At 47.7% G+C, this 17751-nt stretch overlaps 1 protein-coding gene across 6 annotated transcripts; it reads left to right on the top strand.

Annotated features, from left to right (window-relative positions):
• Positions 1–3205: 3205 nt before the first annotated feature.
• DHDDS (dehydrodolichyl diphosphate synthase subunit) lies at positions 3206–17750 on the top strand. 6 transcript variants are annotated; one of them, XR_006165426.1, is made up of 11 exons: positions 3206–3313; positions 4603–4686; positions 5598–5714; positions 6333–6475; positions 7864–7980; positions 8177–8278; positions 8946–9060; positions 11038–11145; positions 14178–14614; positions 15900–15970; positions 16076–17750. XR_006165426.1 is itself a non-coding variant. In XM_042793656.1 (9 exons), exons 2-9 carry the CDS (start codon positions 4624–4626, stop codon positions 14412–14414), a joined length of 1002 nt encoding a protein of 333 aa, XP_042649590.1. In that variant the 5' UTR covers positions 3206–3313; positions 4603–4623; the 3' UTR covers positions 14415–15736. The 6 variants fall into 6 exon arrangements, 3 of the variants coding, with proteins under 3 accessions (XP_042649590.1, XP_042649591.1, XP_032848048.1); XR_006165425.1 differs by having other exon boundaries at positions 15900–17750; XR_006165427.1 differs by lacking the exon at positions 16076–17750 and having other exon boundaries at positions 15841–15910.
• Position 17751: the final 1 nt, after the last annotated feature.

Below are 17751 nucleotides of genomic sequence, written 5' to 3'. Positions count from 1 at the left end.
TTGCCTTTATTTATTGGCCCCGGTGGACAGCCCTCCTCCCGGGGCAGCCCCCCCGGCCGTGCCGAAGCCAACGCCAAGTGAAACCTGCACTAGGACGTGCGTGAATGACGTATCTTTGGGTTTGTTTGTTGTCTTTGTTTCGTTTTTTTTTTTTTTTTTTTTTTTGGTTTGTTGTTTTTTTTGTTTTTTTTTTTTTCCTTAATATAAATATTCTGGTTTTGTATTTTTGTATATTTTAATCTTTAAGAAAAGAAAAAAAAAAGAGAGAGAAAGGACATAATTCCTGCAACTTATTCTCAGGTATTCGAGCAATCTCAGGGATAAAATGCCTCTGTAGCCCAGTGCTGGACAGAGAGAAGGGTTTTTTCTAACAGCACAAAGACGTGATGAAGTTTGTATTGGAAGTGTAGATCTACCTCACTGCATGTTTGCTAGGTGGACTGACGTGTTGTCGAGCTTTTCAGTTGTGTTTTTTGGTATGTTTGGGATTTGTTTTCTTTTTAACTGTATTTTAATAGAGTCTCTTTCCCTTCCCCGTGGACTGAGGAGGAATTTGGGTCGGTAGAATCGTGTGTGGGGATGGAGAAGCCAGGCAGTGCCATGGGGCAGGGAACAGCTGCTAGAGCCCGTGTCGGCTCCCCAACTCCAGATTTTCTCCCAGCCTGGTGGCTTTTGAGGACTGTCCTCCATTTCTCTCTCCTGTTTATGCTTACACGTCCCCTCCCCACCATCCTGATGGGAACGCTCCAGTCCGCCCCGTGACCGAGTCCTCCTGTTGTCCGTGGACTGGGATGTCACCCAGGCTCCCAGCAGGCTGGTGCCGTGTGGCTGGGGGTCAGAAAGCCAGGATGGGGGTCTCAGCCCACTCAGGGGGACGTGGCAAGAGCTGACAGCAGCCCAGGAAATTGAGGGTTGTCCTCAATCCCCTGCCCTCGAGCAAAGAGCCGGCTGGCTGCCCGTGACCTCCTGGGATGAAGGACCTGGTGCCAAGGCAGACCCAAGTCCGAGGGAGGTGAAGTTGCTCCATCTCTCTCCTCCCTTCCCAGCTTCCCCCAAATGCTGGCTCACGGTGGTCGGAGGGAAACTCTGGTTCCCTGGTTTTGGGGCATTAACACTCTGCTTTGCAGCCCGGGGGCTGTCTGGAGCCTTCCCAGGGAGGGCATCTCGCCGTGCTGGCGTGTCAGGACGTGGGCACAGTTTCTGCTGTTTTTTAGGTAGCGATAGGTTTAGATGTTGAGCAGGGCTGGAACAGACGGGGAGCACCTACTCCATCCCCAGCTGCTCGCCTGCCCTGCTCCAGTAGTTTTTATGGTGAGGTGGTGGTCTCTTCTTGGGAGGGTGGGGGGAAGGACTTTTTAGTTCTTGACTAGCCATGGGATCTATACAAAACTACTTCAGGAAAACGGCTTTTGTCTGAACGGGGTAAATGCAATAGAGCGCACTGGGCTGCGTGTCTAAGCCTGGGCCTCGGTCCCGCTGCCGCGTTGTGGGGGGGCTGTTGGCCTTCCCCTGGCACCTCAGTTGTGCCGGGGAAACTGCTGCCCCCCCTAATTCTTGTATCTGTCTTGAAGAATCATGTAGGACCTTTCCCCCCTCGCCCCCAGTTTAATGTTTTGGTGATTTTTCTGCTAGATGTCTACTACGTGTAAATACCTCTGTAAATCTTTCCATTTTTTCTCAGTATTCTCTTTGATTATTGTTTACAAAAGTAAGAGGAAAAAAAGAAAAAAAAAAAAAAGGAAAAAAAAAATAACCAAAGCATCTAATAGGTTATGGACCAGGGAGACAGGATCTTCTCTGTACACTCTGCCTTGTAACTCTGTGGGGATATGAGCTCCGTAACCATCCCTGTCCTAGGCAATAGCAAATGGCTTAGAGAATCACTCAGGTTTCCCCTGGGGCCAATGTGGTACAGGGATCCAAGAAAACAGGGATTTTTATCTGTAAAGGGAAGCCACGTTGGAGAAGATGGGGTCGATTCACACCTTCCCGTTGCGTGGTTCTTCCCGTATCTTGACAATAATTAACTAAATTGCTGCATCCTCACCCACCCTGCCCATGCCCGGCTGCAGGCGCTGGGCACTATGCATTACGGGACAGTGAATCGCGGGCGGATGAGGCTGCACACTCAGGGTCCTGCTCTAACACGGGAGCGTTTGAATGTATGAGAAAAAGGTGTCCCTCACGAGAGGGGGTCTCCCCTGGTGCGAAAGCCTTGAGCCACAAGATGGTCTACAAGGAGACGGAAGAATGTAATCCATGTTTACTGCTAGCAACCAAAGCTTGTTTGTGTCAAACTCTTGAATTTTTATGAAGTGGGTGGGAGGGAGGGAATAATGGGGGTGGCTTGTGTTTGGCTCAGGGGTGACCCTGAGCTGCGCTTTCCAAAGAGATTTCCTGCTGGTGTCCCTGCAGCGAGATCCCCAGTTCCTGTTTGCTGCAGGTTTTTCCCCCTCCTTTCTTTTTTTTTTTTTTTTTTTTTTTTTTTTTTTTTTTTTTATTTTGTTTTTGTACCAACTATGTAAAATGTGGGGGTTTTTTTCTGGAAAAAAAAAATTAATAAAGACCATGGGCAATGGCTGCTGGTGATTCCTCTATGTGGTTACTCTTTGTTTTTCCTCCTCCCCTGGGGTTGAGAAGCCCAGACCCCAAATGGGTGCTGCCCGGGAATAAGGGGAGGGAGGGCCGGGAACTGGGGTACCCCACAGCTGCCACAGCCAACGCACCCCAAAGCTGCTTTGACTCGCAGCTGACAACCAGTCCGGCCCCGCTACCAGCCAGCGGCCGCCTCTCCCTGCACCCCAACTACCCCCACAGCCCCCCCTCCACACCACAGCCCCCCCTTCCCAGCCCCACTGTCAGCTCCCAGTCACCCCCCCTGCAGCGGGCCACCCCAACTCTGGCACGTCCCAGTTCGGCCCACAGCGCCCCCCCCCCCCCCCCCCCCGAACCATCCAGGCCCTACCAAGCTGACCCCGCGCTCTCAGCTTGCAGCCCCCCCACACCCACGGTGGCCCCGCCGTTTCCCTGCACCCCCCCCCCCCCCCCCAAAACACCCCCCGAATCCGCTGCCTCCCGCCCCGCAACCGCGCCGAGCCCCCGCGCATGCGCACAAGCCCCGCCTCATGCCCGGCCACGCCTCCTACAATAGACCACGCCCCTAAGCACCCCCCCCCCCCGCCTCTCTATTTCCAGACCACGCCTCCCGCGCGGCGCCGGTGCCTGCGCGCGCCTCCCGCCCCGGGCGCCGGCGGGTGACGCAAGCGGAAGGTCACGTCACCCTCCGGTGGAGGCTGAGGCGGCGCCGGGCGAGGTAACGGGCACTGGGGGGGGGGGGGGTCGTGTCTCCTTCCACTGGGTCTTTCCCCCCGCCGTCCCTCGGCGGCCCCTCCCCTCACGGAGCCGGGCGAGGCCCCTGAGGGGACGCCCCCGCCCCGTCCCCGCCATGAGCGGGGAGATTCGGTGTCCGCTTTCCCCGTTGCCCGCCTGGGGGGAGCCTGTCTGGAGCCAGCCTCACCCCGAGCGGGTGACCCGGGTGTCCTTCCCCCCGCTGCTCCGGCGCCTCCGCTCGCTGCGGGGGTGGGGGGGGGGGAGCGGCCGGGGGGGCGTTAAACCCTCCGGCTGCACCGCGCGGCCCGGCCCGAGCGAGGCATGGCCTTCCCCAGGCCCTGTCCCTGCCTCACAGCCGAGGGCCTGCTTTGTGAGGCTTGTTTTTTAAGATGGCTGTGTGAAATGGGGTGAAAAAGATGGATTGCTGTTAGCCAGAGATGGCACTGCTTTCAGCGCCGCTCCGGGGGAGCGGTAAGAGCTTTAGCGGCCGAGCCCGAGGTTCAGCAGTTCCGCGCTTTAATGTTTTGTGGCTGCAGCTGTGGCCAGACAGAGGGAAGTGGCGGCGAGGGCCCTTATGGAAAATTAATGCAGCCAGTGTAACGTGAATCTGCTGCGGTCCTTAGGCGGGCACCAGGGGGGTTGGATTTGGACTGTTGCCCCCACAGCGCTCTCTCCATAGCTGCTTTGCCCACATCTCTCGGGGTTCCTAGCTGAGAGAATGGAAGATTAATGTGGACGTTCAGCAAACTCTTGTATCTTGTTAGTTCCAGCCAGATCTTAGTATTTGATGTGCAGATAATGTGGGAAACACCCCAAAGTTTTTACAGCTCTAGAGCCTAAAGTTCTCTACTTGTGAAGGAAGAGAAATATCAGTGGTGGTACAAGTGCAGGGTAGTTGGCTGCTTCATTGGAAGGATTTCCAACAGCTCCAACACGCAAGCACTGAAGGTCAGTTTGTGCTGCTGCCACCCTGTGACTCACCGGGTTGTGGGTCTGGGTTAACTCACCAGCTAGTTCAGCTGGAAGATGCAGTCATGTTTTTTTCTTGCTAGTGCAATATCCCCTCTGGTGACATACAGCTGGAAAATTCCAGAGCTCATTTCTGAGCTCCCCTGTTGTCTGCTTATTGAAGTACTCTCACAGATGACAAAAAGGGCTCCAAAGCAGCTAGTCAAGGCTTATTTTTCCAAGGTGATGGTTTGTAGCCTTGCTTTCGGCTCAGACAGAATCTGTCCCTCTAACCCCTTTATTTCCATCTTCCTACTGAAAAAGAAGAGGAGCTCTCAGTAAAACATGTCGTGGATCAGAGAGGGCGAGCTGACCATCATAGAGAGATTTTGTGCCAACATCATTAAGGTAAGGAATGAATTTGGTTACCTGTGATAAAAAATCAGCAGGTTCATCAGGATTCAGAGTGGAACTGTCTCTGTGACTGATCTGCTCTAGAAAGATAGTATTGCTAGCAAGAGTATGTATTAATGCTGGCACTGGATGTACATCCTTAAACAGTATCTGGGGGTGGAAAATTCCTTAAGCTTAGTCTTGCAAATGAGCTAGTCTGTAGGCAGTGCTTGCCAATAATGAGCTTACACTCCCAGGCTTCCATTTTTCGTGCCCTTGGTGATGAAGACAGGTCATAGGAAGGAGGGAGAGAAGCAAGATGGTCAGATTAGGTATCTAAGAAATGAAACTGAGTTTCTCTTAGAATAATAACTCATCAGTTCTGGGAAATTTCTGGCCTTGTTCAGCAGAGTCTTGAGTCTGGTGATGCTGTCCTTGCAAAAGGATCTGTGTAGACCTAATGAGGTCACTGGAAAGGAATATAACTCTAAAATAGGCGAAAGTCTTATGCCTCTTTTTGTTTTCTCTTAAGATAATTGTGTCTGTGAAAACGCCCTTGAACTCTGAAATTGAAAATTACAATTACAGCAGCATAAAACTGCATGCACCCTCCCCCATGGCTGCAGAGAGGTAGCTGTGGCAGTGCTGCGGTCTCTCCCGAGTACTTAAGTTCTCTGTCATGCGATAAAAATGGGGAGGGTGAAGTTGTTTTTCAGTTCAGGCTATTGTCAATGTTGACATGCTTTTTAGAGAGCCTAAACTGGGGTGAACAAAGAGGTAATTAGCATCTTACTCTTTCCAGCTCCAGCTTGAAGTTGGGCAGTACACACTGCAGTCCTACAAATAGGCAGTGCTGCCAGCAGCCATGCAAGATGCTGGCTTGGCTGTTCGCTTTCTGGTCTGTTGTGTTTCTCCTTATTTTCTAGGCAGGTCCAATGCCCAAGCACGTTGCCTTCATCATGGATGGCAATCGCCGTTATGCCCAAAAGTGTCATGTGGAGAGACAGCAGGGGCATTCGCAAGGCTTTGATAAGCTGGCACAGGTGGGGAGGATGTTTGCTGCCTTTGTCGCATGTTGAAGGTTTAAGCCACGTTCACCAGATGACTTGTCTACCGCTTGACTGGTGTATTCTGTTCCTTTTCCTCACCGGAGTCGGGCCTGTGCTTGGAGCTGATGTTTGTCTTCAGGGTTCCCAACTTCAGCTCCTCTCTCTCTTTCTCCTGTTATCTTGCAGAGTCATTCTAATCAGGTATCTTTTTGCCCTGCAGTTTTACACTCGATTAAAGTATCAGCCTTGCAGATCTTGATGTTTTTAATTTTGTGAAACAGGTTGAATTTATTTGGAAAGTTTTTGAAAGGTTTAGTATTATATAATGTTCTCTACAAAAAGTGCTTTCCCTGGCTGGATTAGTCATGTGTTACAGATTCTCATCCTTAGGCAGTGATATTTTCCTCCTGTTCTTTAAAACAAATCTGAAATGCTCATCAACTGGGTTTCATTGTCAACTCTTGATGCTTGTTTCTTTTGGTCCAGTGTTAGCATAGTGGGAAATGTCAGGAAGGTTTTAGCAGTGGAGAAGCGTGGTCTTGCTGACCTGTCTGGTTGTCTGAGTTTGCTTATCTGACTTTTTGTTGTTTGTTATATTTTGTCTTCTTGTAGACGCTACGGTGGTGCTTAAATCTGGGCATTCAGGAGGTCACTGTTTATGCCTTTAGTATTGAGAACTTCAAACGCTCCAAGGAGGAGGTGGATGGACTAATGGATCTGGCAAGACAGAAATTTAGCCGTCTACTGGAAGAACAGTAAGAATCCTCTCATGTCTGTATCCCACAGGGTAGAACTGAGGCAGAACGTAGTGAAGAGGTGTTACAGAGATGTTGGAAGTTGTGAACATGGATTAAATGAAGGAAACTGTTTTCCATTTCCAGCTAGAGATTTGTGTTGAGGGGCTCTGCTTACCTGGATGGCATGTACAGCTCCCGAGCATGCACAGTCCCCCTGCACACCAGATTTGCGTCTGTGTCATATGGCTTACTGTGCAACAATCCCACCCAAACTGTTTAGGTAGTACAGCTTTCAGATGAGCACAACACAATTAGAAATTTCTGCTTAGCACTAGAGTGCTAGATGCCTTGCTTTCATGAAGTATCAAGCCTTGTCTTAAATACTGTCACAGTATTCTTGGCAGATCAGAGTTTAGTTCAGCAACTTGCTTTGCGCTAACTTGAGATTTCTACATATGGACACATGGTGTGTTGTCACTTGTTGGAGAACTAGTTCACATATTGCGTGTACGTGAAACCAGTACAGATCTGAGCGAGCTGGGAGGGGTGTGACAGTGCCCTGTTGTTCCGTAGCTTAGTGGATGTGTTTGTTTCCCCACACCTGACTGGTGTGAAGAGTGGTGCATGGAAGGGATCCTTAACCGGTTGAAGTAAATTTGAAAGGCAGTGAGAGAACTCAGCTGGAAGAACTGGAGGGAAAGGCCAGAGTGTGTGCGCTAGCAGAAATTGGGAAGATCTGGGCTATCTGAGCACTGCAGTATGCTGTGATGCAAAGAGCCTTTTCCCTGGTTTCTACCCAATGCAGCCCTTTATCAGGGAGTTTGTAGCGCCAGACAGGCAGCAGCAGGAACCTCTAAGATCCTGTGGGATGTTCTGTCTGCTCAGAATAGTGACATAGCAGGCATGGATGATTTCCTATCCCATCTGACGTTCACTCCACCACCCCCATCCCGCCCTCACTGCTACATTTATCTTTCCTTACACCAGAAAGTAGTTGTGCTGCTCTGTGGGTGACCATTAGTCATCCTAATTTTTGATTAGTTATAGGTGCCCAGAGTCTATGGTTGTATTCTAAATTTTCTGTGTAGATTTGCATAACTTCAGGTAGGAATGCCTAATCTGTGATCCTTTTCTAGTCCTTTGGTTATGTCTGTACCTCGGGAACTTGTATGGGGAATGATCAGTTTCCCTTTATGGAATGTTTGGGATGATGAAATCTAAGCCAGCTTTCAATACCTGAAAAATATTTGGTCATTTTGCCTTTTTCTAATTCTCAGTTTTGGTGAAGTCATGCCTGCTGCATGCCTGTTGTTTTCATCTGGTGGATGTTACGCAAGGCAAATGTGGCACTTGTACAGTAGACACTGATCTGTTTTCTGTAGTCCTCACTCTTTTGTTGGGTGCAGGGAGAGCCTGAAGAAGCATGGTGTGTGTATCCGTGTCCTTGGGGACCTGCCCCTTCTGCCCTTGGATATTCAGGAGCTGATTGCCCAAGCTGTGCTGGCAACTAGGAACTATAACAAGTAAGTAACACACAGTTTAAAGTAGCCGCTACCTCATGCCTTCCTCTTCTACCCAAAGGCTGAGACTCAGCAGACGTGCTACACCTTGTTTTTTCCTTCGTCCTACAAACACACCTAACTGTTGTAGACATTCTTCTCTCTGTCTTCTACTGGACCTTCCTTAGGTTAGTCTTTCACAATTTTCTCCTCTTTTCAGGTGCTTTCTAAATGTCTGCTTTGCATACACATCGAGACATGAAATCAGCAATGCTGTCAGGGAGATGGCATGGGGGGTGGAACAAGGACTGCTCGAACCCAGGTAACTGTTGCCTTTCTGTGTGAGGCTTCATAGATGAAGACTGCCTGTCTTACCTCCTACACTTTATTAATATCCTCTCAGAAGCCAAGTGGCTTTTAAATAGATCTCGTTAAACCAGTATGACTGGAACAAATGACTTAAAGTTACTATGCAATGTTCGGTTTTTATTATTTTAGTTACCATGGTGATAGATACACAACCAAGACAGCAGAGAAGTTAGGTCTGTGTCTTAAGTTAGTTTAAATGTGAAGGCAGATTTTATGCCACAACAATTGGCTGCTTGGCTGGCAGTCTTAGCTATGAGGTCAAGCAACAGATGAATCATGAATACTGAACTGTTCCTCCACCCTGGAGGAGATGGAGTAGTTAGCACTCTGCTCTCTGCTCCAGATGGAAGTCCTCACAGTCTGGTTCCACCACTGTATTATGTTTCAAAGAGCATGGTGGGATGATGCTCTGGGGGCTGAAAGAGCATTTGAAACACCCTGTCAAGCAGGCAGCAGTGTCCATCAGAAGCACGCTGAGGACTGGCTGTGGTACAGCTCCATCACCCAGTCTTAATCTGCAGTCCAGCGTTCATAAAAAAACCTCAGTAATTCTGATTTAGTAGTGCCACCGCAATCGGATCAGGAAAGTGATCTTAATAAGATGCATCTGTCTGTCTTAGTGATGTGTCTGAATCGTTGCTTGATAAGTGTCTGTACACCAACAACTCTCCTGACCCGGACCTCCTGATTCGAACCTCTGGAGAGGTTCGGTTGAGTGATTTCTTGCTCTGGCAGGTAAAGTCTTTGTTTTTTCCTTGAAATATTCCATTTTTGCATCAGAGTGTTCTACTGACTCCAGGCATGAGCTGACATGAGGGCTCTTAAACTCTCTCTGCTAAGGGTTGGGTAACTTCTTGGATGAACTGAGCACTGAGGCACCTCTCAGGAATTTGTTTCTTGCAGTTCTGTGATTGCCTAAAATACCTTGCAGCAGAAATCTGGAATTCTATCATCCTGAGAACACTTAGTAAAAAATCACAAATTAGGCTAGCTGACAGCAGTCAGGGAAATCATTAATTGCTCATCCTTTTGTTCCTCTTCTCACATTTAGGTAATTCCTCATTTGATTGGTAAATTCCTGGCTTTGATTAATTGAACTTGGCAGTATGTTTCCTGGGATGAAGAAATCCCAGGAAGGATTTCTAGATTCCTGGGAGAGGTGTTTGTCACATGTCAGCTGGAGGTTTAACCCTATAATGTACATGTAATGTACATGCCTGACTTGTCACAGTTTCAGAAATTTATTTGACTTTCATAACTAAACAAGACCTTGCAAGACAGGGTCTAAGGATGGCAAAGTCAAATCAGCATGGCTAGGCTGCTAAGCTAAAACATAATAAGTTCTTAAGGCATATAAATAAAAAGTTCATGTATTTGCAGTTACTTTATAGATGCAGTTATTTGCATGTATTTGCAAAGCTGCTTCCCTTTCTCTCGCTGCTGTGCTAAGCAATATTGACTTGTTTGTAACCCAAACTTTGCAGGAGAACATTTGAGTTGAGCTGCTTTACTTAAAGCCAACATTTTGTTTTACATGTACAGTTTGGAGGCAAAACCCAATTGCCTTTAAGCAACCACATCAAATGTTCCTATTCCAAGTTATTTAATGGCAAGTTCACAGAAGTCATCTGGCCTGAGTTGCGGTTGCCTACCAAGGCATCTTCCTCTCCTCCCTGTATTTTTGGGCACACGTATACCCTGGATGGGTGTCAATGCTGCAGACTAACATTTTGCCTGCTCCTCTTGGTGGTAGTCCTGGCAGAGATGCCCTGGAGACTGAGCTGGTAACTGGTGTAGCATTACTGAGGAAGTCAGTGCTCTGTGAGACTGGCTGGCGAGGTGCCCCTCTCCCGTGCCACGGATTACAGCAGAAGCAGCAGAGGAGAGCGTGTGCTTGTGCTCCCACGCTGCCAGCTCACACGCCAGGGCGTTAGTGCAAATTTCCCTTTGCTTCTAGCCATCGTGTGTCCTGATGGCCCCAAAGTAGGAGGAAATTGCTCTTCCAGAATGATTCTGTGGTGTCAAAGAATGTCCTTACAGTGTTGTTTTTTTTTTTTTTTTTTGTATAGGATTGACACTAAGATTTTTTCTGTAGCATCGCAGTTTAAAGAGTTAAGCAGAATCCTTCTGTTAGATTTTTGTAGTAGAGGTCATAGGAACACATTTACCTGAAGCTTTGAGGAACCTGATGGCAAAAATAGGTTTTAACTTGAAAGCTTGCATCTTTCAGCTCTGGGCTATCTTCAGTGCACCACAACTCTTAGATTCATTAAGCAGTTTAAATGCCATCAGTGGGCAGCAAGAAATATCACGAGATGTCATTTGATGAATGGCTTAAATGTCATGTCCTCGTCCTCAGTTCATCTGTTATTCCCTTAACTCAGCCTTTGGTAGTCCAGTGTTGCTATTTTAGTTTTGTTATAAGTCTGTGATGCTTAAGCTATTAAAAATACCTCTGTGAAGACCAACATAGATGGTATCTTTGCAAGAATGGATGACTAGTGTCCCAGAATTAAAAACAGATTAGAAAGACTCTAGATTGTGCAATTTCAAACTCTCCTGGCTGATATTTATTTAATTTTAAGTAGAATCTGATCACACAGCCTAGGTAAAATCTTTGTGGGGAAACTGGCATAGTTTGACCAACAGAGCTGCATCTTGATGACTTCCCTCACTGGATGACTAAATTGTTGGTGATCTTGCTTTCTGCAGACATCCCATTCATGCCTGGTGTTTCAGTCAGTCTTGTGGCCAGAATATTCCTTTTGGAACTTGTGTGAGGCCATCCTTCGGTTCCAGATGAACTACAGTGCTTTACAGGTAAGGGAGCCTTAGAGAGATGGAATGCTCTGCGCAGCATGTTATCTGCATAGCAGTGTGCTGGAGATCAGGTGAGAGTGTGCAAAGTGGAAACAGGAATTGTTCATTTAGTGCTGTTATTTAAGATCCTGCTTCAGTAGCAGCTAACGCTTCTCCTGTACCCATGTGGCTTGTTACAACATCTTAGCGTGTGGACATACTCCTCTGCTTTCGGGAATATCTAAAGTATCTGAAATCACCACTGTCTCTATTACTCACTGCTCGTTCCACCAGCTGCAAGTATCTGTCCCCACTCCTCAGCTGACAGGCCAGAATAAGTAAGCACTCCGGATTTGCTACCGGGTAAAATCAGCCAGTTTAACTCAGATGGCTTCATCAGTGGTTTAAGCAAAGACTGCTGAGTTCACTCTGGAATGAACAAGGACAATTTGCATGCTCTTCCTCTAACTCTGCTACTGTTTTTAGGGTTATAACAAGTGGGTTTAGAATTTCCTTTCTGGGAGCTGAAGTGAGGCTGCCTGAGCTATGAGACTGGACAAGTGTCTTCTTTCTGGTGGGTCCAGATGTGCCTACTGAAGAGATCGTTCCTATTGCTTGTTGTCATTGTTCCTCCTCTCTTAGATTGGCTATGAGCTCTCCCTGACCTGGTTTAGATAAATCTGGCCAATTTAGTAGTGACTTGATAATCTGGCTATTTTTGAGCAATACAAGTCTGGAAGCTGGAGCTGTTGATGGGGAAATTTGAGGGGCAGCAGCTTGTAGCACAGACACAGCAGTAACTGGCAGGAGGAGAAACTTACTGTGGTGACTCTTACCTCCACCGTGTCTGGTTGCTGAGTGCATCTGTTCTTTAATTATTTGGGTCCTCTGTTTTTAAAGACAGGCAATATATTGCCCTTTTCTACCTTCAGAGACCTTGCTCTCCTCAGAGTTGTTGAAAGGATTCTAGACAGTTGTGGGTATGAGTGAATTTAATCAGGTCCAGTCAATCTGGAAGCATCCAAATTTTCCACATCCTTAACCTCTTTTATTCCTATTTCTGCCCCAAGTCTGCCCTTTTCCTACCAGTATTAATACAACTAATGCAACTAATGGCAATTCACCACCTTCATGAAGAGGAAAGCAAAAAGGGCAGTAGTGTTTGTCATGGACATTACCTTTGCCTCTGTCTTGAACAGTATTGAACAGTAAGGTCACTGTTCTGACTTTGCTCCTAGTGCTAATTTCTGATGGGTAACAAATGCTGCTTCTGTTCCTAGCTAGTCTCACCTTTTCGTAGTTCTTGTTTGTGGCTCTGTGTTCATGCTATGCTATTATCAAGGTGTCTTACCATCAGAGTTGTTCTTTGGTCAGTTTTCTTGCTGAGAGACCCATTTTGCAGTATAGAAGGCTGCCCACTTTTCAAGGGATGCAGCCCAGTTGTGTGGAAGGGAGTACTTCTCGCTCAAAGGAACTGCTGAGATTTAGTAATTTAGGAGCTGGGGTTTTTTTGCATTTCAAATAGGTGATCTTGAAAGCCAGAAGGATCTGGAGCTCTTGAAATAAATTACCTTGGTGGAGGGGTTGCTTGTCAGTGAGGATGATGGGGCTAGGAGGTTGCCTTGCTGAGAAGCCAGAATCTGTTACAGCATCTGTGTCCCCTTTGGGAGAGTGCTGCTGTGTTCAGGACACTGGAGGCAGTTACTCTGGGGATAGGCAGCCGCATGGAAGTGTTGATAAGAAAATTTATTTGGAGTTATTTGACAAAAGCTATCCTCCTTCCATCAACTCAAACAGCATCACATTTTGTGGCTACCTCTTTCACTTTCCCATTAGGCTGCTGCTCAAAGGAGTCTACTAGCTGATTGTTGCCCACCACTTAGTCCCAGGACCAGCTTTAACCTGCCTTTGGTACATGGTAGACCTAGGGAGAGAATGCAGATGTTGGTTGGCAAGCCTGCCCTATGGAAGTGGGCGTGCTGAGTCTTTTCTGGTGAATAGACAGAATTTCACTTTGTTCAAGGGTAGAAGTCTTATGCTGAGAAGGCTGATGATCTTTGCATTTCAAATAAGCAGAGCTACAGCAGTGGAGTGCTATCAATTTGGTGGGCTTTCTGTAGCTACGGATATTTCTACTCTCATTCCCAGCACAACAAAACCTGATTTACAGTGCTAGAGCATAAACTACTGACTTGAGCAGAGGGAGAGTGTGGTGAAGAGTGAGACAGGCTCTCATTAATTATTTCCTGCTCATTTGAAAAGCCAGCACTCCCCAAGTGTGAGCATGTGTGTCAGGTTATGTCACGGTGATCAGTTTTACTCTTAAAAATGAAAGCTTAATATTCTTGCAGGCACATGTGTTTTTGCTGTTGGAGGCTGCAGGCTAGGTGGGATTTGTGCAATAAGAAATCCAAAAGTGATGTTCTGCAAAAAATATTTCAAATACTTGAAGGGTAGGCAAGGATAGCTACCTTTGTCCTGCCCAGCCTGCTGTGTCTCGAGCTGGTACATTATTAGATCACAGGCATTTGGGAATGCTGAGCCCACTCATGCTTTTATGCTGCGGCTGATTAGCTCAATACCTGATCATCAGCTCAAAGAATTGCCCCATAAATCATTGTTCTGAATCCCCTAAAACCTTTCAGCTGCCGTGTGAATAGGATCAAAGATTCTGTGATGACACTGGCAAGGATAGCTCGTGTGCATGTCTGCGGTTTAAAACTCCTCTCTGCTGTTCCTCTCTTATTCCAGTATCTGAGGGCTTTTCCACAATCTGTCATGACCTTTACCTATTTTAACTAGGAGCTAATGCTGTGAGCAGGCTTGTGTCTTGGGGAGAAAGTCCAGAAGGATAGCCTTGTATTTTTTTATAACCAATCAAGCAGTCTGACACAAAGCGGAGGAGGTGCACACAGAGCCACCCTTCATTTAACCTGCAGATTGATGGCCAAACAGAAGCTATTCCTTCCGTAACTTGTGCTGCCTTGCATCTGTAGCACAGATGAGCTGAAAGGTCTGGTAAAGTGCTAACTCTCTACTGCTTTTCACTCTAGAAGGCCAGAGACTCCTACATGGAGGAAAGGAGGCGACAACAGATGGAAAGGGATCAGGCTTATGTGACAAAGAAGCTGCAGCAGGAGGGGTTTGCGTCCCACGGAGACTCTCGGCGCCGACGGACACTGTTGCAGAAATGCACTGCCATGCGGGAAGAGAGAATCCAGGGCTTCCTACAGGCACTAGAGCACAAGAGAGCGGATTTCTTTGAAAGATTGTGTACGGTGTCAGCATGACAGAGGTGCTGGGTTGTTCTTGGGAAGACAATTTTGAACCGAATTATAGAGAACAGCTGCTGCCCAGAGGAATTCACTCGGTGTGGCTCTGCAGTGGGGATGTGGGGCTGCTGTAGGACTTGACGTCCCTGCCGGCCCTGGCTGAGGGCAGGGACAGAGTACTGTGAACCTTTCTAGTTCTGTGAATGCTGCTGAGGAAGGTAATGCCGTCCTTCTGTCTCACCTCCCTGCCCCTGATGATGGAGAATACACACACCCTGCCATACCTCTGCTGCTTTGTACTTTACAGGCCTGGGTGTTTTGGTGACAAGACATTAGCTAAAATGAGCCTCCAGTTATGTTTGACAATCCAATTCAGCCCTGTTAAATCAGTCTGGAATTGAATTCTTTCCATGGCTTTTCAGTAGTGAATCTTCTGTTGAGATTTCCTCTGCTGTCCCATAAGGGGAGCCTTGCTTTCTGTAGGGAGGGAGTTGTTCCTGGTGTGGAAGGGAGCCCTGTGCCAAGTGGTGGCAGAGATAGTCCTCACTACCTCCTTCATGATAACATCTTGTCTTTTCCCCACATTACTCTGCTGGTTTTAATCTATCTGCTCTTTGTTTCCAAAGAGCTAAAGCCAGGTGTTGTCAGCCTTGCCGTGAAGAAAAAAAAGATACTCCAAAGCTTCACCAGGTCCTGTGATCCATTCTGAGCAGTGTATGTGAGGAAAACCCAAATGCTGAAGGTGCTGATGTTGGAACAGGCTGACTGTGCTTAGGAAGGAGGCTCCAAGTAGGCAAGGAAACAGGATTGGTTGGGAATTAACTTCATGGCTTCAAAAGGAAGTTAGCTAAAACCAGGAGATGGATACAGTATGCCAAATCCCTCTGAGACCTCTCTAGAGGTATGACTTAACGTCCTGTTTCCAGGCATTGAGGGTGGGCTTAGTTCAGGAATACAGTAGCCAAACCCAGCCTCTGCCTCCAGCCAAAATGAAGGGCTATTTAGCTGATTTTGATGGGAGTGGCCAGAGCAGCTGTGGAGTGCTGTTTGTTCTCAGTTTTCCATCAGCAGGGAGATGGACTAGCTAATTTCCAAGATTGTTTCCGTCCCCATGGTCAGAATAACAAAAAATGTCTTGATTTTTGTTTCTGATTGACATACAGGTGCAGCAGTACCAGCTATTGCTGTTTTTAAAGTGTTCCTTTTTACCTCCAGGTGAAAATTAGAAAATGCAAATTTAAAAGACTTGTAAGTGCTGCAAACTCAGCACTTGGAATGTGATTGTGAAGAGGATAACTATATTGTCAAATTGTGAATAAAGCATATTCATACCAAACTTATTTAAAAAATAAGCTGAACATTTAGAAGTACGTAGAGCTGCTTATTCTGAGGTGTAATGAAGTTGACATCCAGGTCTAATATGATATTGTTTAACCTGTGACAGACTCCTCATCCGATTCCTGTTAGACTGGAAACAATTTGAAGGCTGTGTTCTTTTTACAGTCTAGTGTGAGCAATTTGCTGCTACCCCAGGGCTTGGCCGAACGAAGCTCTGTGCACGTACCTCCTCTTGTGTAAGTAGCAAACAGTAGCTGGGATAAAAGTGTGCCGAGATGATGGGAGATGTTGATTTTAAACTTCTTTTGCTGTATTTTATTTTCTCTGTCTTCACATTTCAGGAAACTGTCTGTGGAAATAGTTTGCACTTCATGAAATGGAGCATTCTCCAGTCGGCTTTGCCAGGCTGAGGGGGAGACTGTCTTCTACCCAAGAATGTATTTTTGCCTTAAAGAAACAATTTTTCAGTTGTATTATGATGATATAGGTGACCAGAGCTACAGTGGTGGTTTTCCACAAAGGACTATTGCAGGTGTGGTAATTGAAGGATCTGGTTTACAAAAGGCTTGTAGGGCAAGTTTTAATCCCTTTTATAAAAGCCATTGCTGTAGTAGGAGAGGAGAAAAAGTCAGTCCTTCAAGGCGTGGAAAAAAGGCTTGTTACCAGACAGTTTGTTTATTCTACCTGCATCAGTTATTCCAGTAAAATACCAGATTTCCCTGTAAGCTTTGCTTCATTAGTGGGTAGGCATAAGTTATACAGATGAACTCTGAATTTTAGGAATGCATCTTTCCAGTGAATCTTTGTGACAGTTGTGGAAATAGAGCTACAGGCTTCTCCTAGTGAGAATTTAGCTCCCCTCGTTCATGTTTAGATGGGAAGATGTGAAAAATCAGCATGACTGGAAAAATGTGCTGCTCTTGTGACTGAGGTCTGAAAAAGCCCGAGGGATTACCTGGAGCAGGAAGGGGGGAAAGTGTGGTCCTTTGGGGTGTTTTTTCTGGATGAGGTTCAATTAGAAGGTTAAAAGTTCAGGGCACAATGAAGTGTAGATCTTGTTAATTGGATTTGTGGCCAAGGGGCTGTGCCTGTACTCAGGTGTGAGAAATGGCCCCTTTTAAAAGAGCCCAACTTTACATGTCCCTTAGCGCAAGTACCGGCACCTGTGTGAATTTTTCTTGTGGCATTTTGTTGCGTATTTATTTATTTATTTTAATTTTTATTTTAACACTATCTCACCCTCTGCATTATTTTGGGTATAACTCCCCATCTCCCTTTTTTTTGTTTGTTTGTTTGTTTTTGTGTTGGTTTTTTTTGAACAGAGAAAAAAAAAAAAAAAAAATTAAGGTTGATTTCCCCGCCCAGCCCCGGAGGGGGTTTGGGGGAGGCGCGGTGCTCGCCGTTGGCGGGCCCCGCGGCCGCGGAGGTGCGCCTGGTGCTGAACGAACAGCTCCGCTCACCTGCGCGCTGCACCGCGCAGCGCCGCGGGGGCGGGTTTCCACCTCCGCAGGGGGGGTACCCCGCCCCCCCCCCCCCCCCCCCCCCTTTCCCCACGGTGTGGGGAGCGGCCGCGCTCCCCCCGCTCCCAGCCAGGGCCCGCCGCTTTTTGTATTGCTGCGCTTTTTTTTTTTTTTTTTCCCCTTTTTTCCCCCCATTTTTTTCCCTACCCCCCCTCCCTTTTCCCCTCAGCGTTTCCCGTCCGCGGAGCGCTGAGGGCAGGCGCGCGGCGGGGGCGGGGGGGGGGAAGAGAGGGAAAAGGGGGGGGGCGCGAGGCCCAGTTGCGCGCGCGCCACCTCCTCAGCGCGCCCCCCCCCCCCCCCCCTTCCCTATCCCCTCCCTCCCCGCCTGGCCCCACCCCACGTGACCCCGGCGGGCCAATGGGCAGGCGGGGCGGTGGGGATCCGGCTGGAACCGGTTGGGCCGCGTCCGGCTCTATATAAAACTTTATAAACACCCGATTCAAATTAGTGGGGGTCGGGAGCCAGCGGTAGCCAGCCGGGAGGCAGCCCCGCCGCGC

The sequence above is a fragment of the Tyto alba genome, unplaced genomic scaffold, assembly GCF_018691265.1.
Source record: "Tyto alba isolate M040663 unplaced genomic scaffold, T.alba_DEE_v4.0 Super-Scaffold_20, whole genome shotgun sequence".
NCBI classification, from domain to species: Eukaryota; Metazoa; Chordata; class Aves; order Strigiformes; family Tytonidae; genus Tyto; species Tyto alba.
The sequence above is the reverse complement of the archived record's forward strand: the minus strand, read 5'-3'. Positions and strand labels throughout refer to the sequence as shown.

Excerpts from the sequence above, each read along its gene's own strand:
- DHDDS (XM_042793656.1), top strand. The coding sequence starts at position 4,624 with ATGTCGTGGATCAGAGAGGGCGAGCTGACCATCATAGAGAGATTTTGT. Across the intron at positions 5,715-6,332 it reads GCTTTGATAAGCTGGCACAG|ACGCTACGGTGGTGCTTAAA; the intron begins GTGGGGAGGATG and ends GTCTTCTTGTAG. Across the intron at positions 11,146-14,177 it reads TGAACTACAGTGCTTTACAG|AAGGCCAGAGACTCCTACAT; the intron begins GTAAGGGAGCCT and ends TTTTCACTCTAG.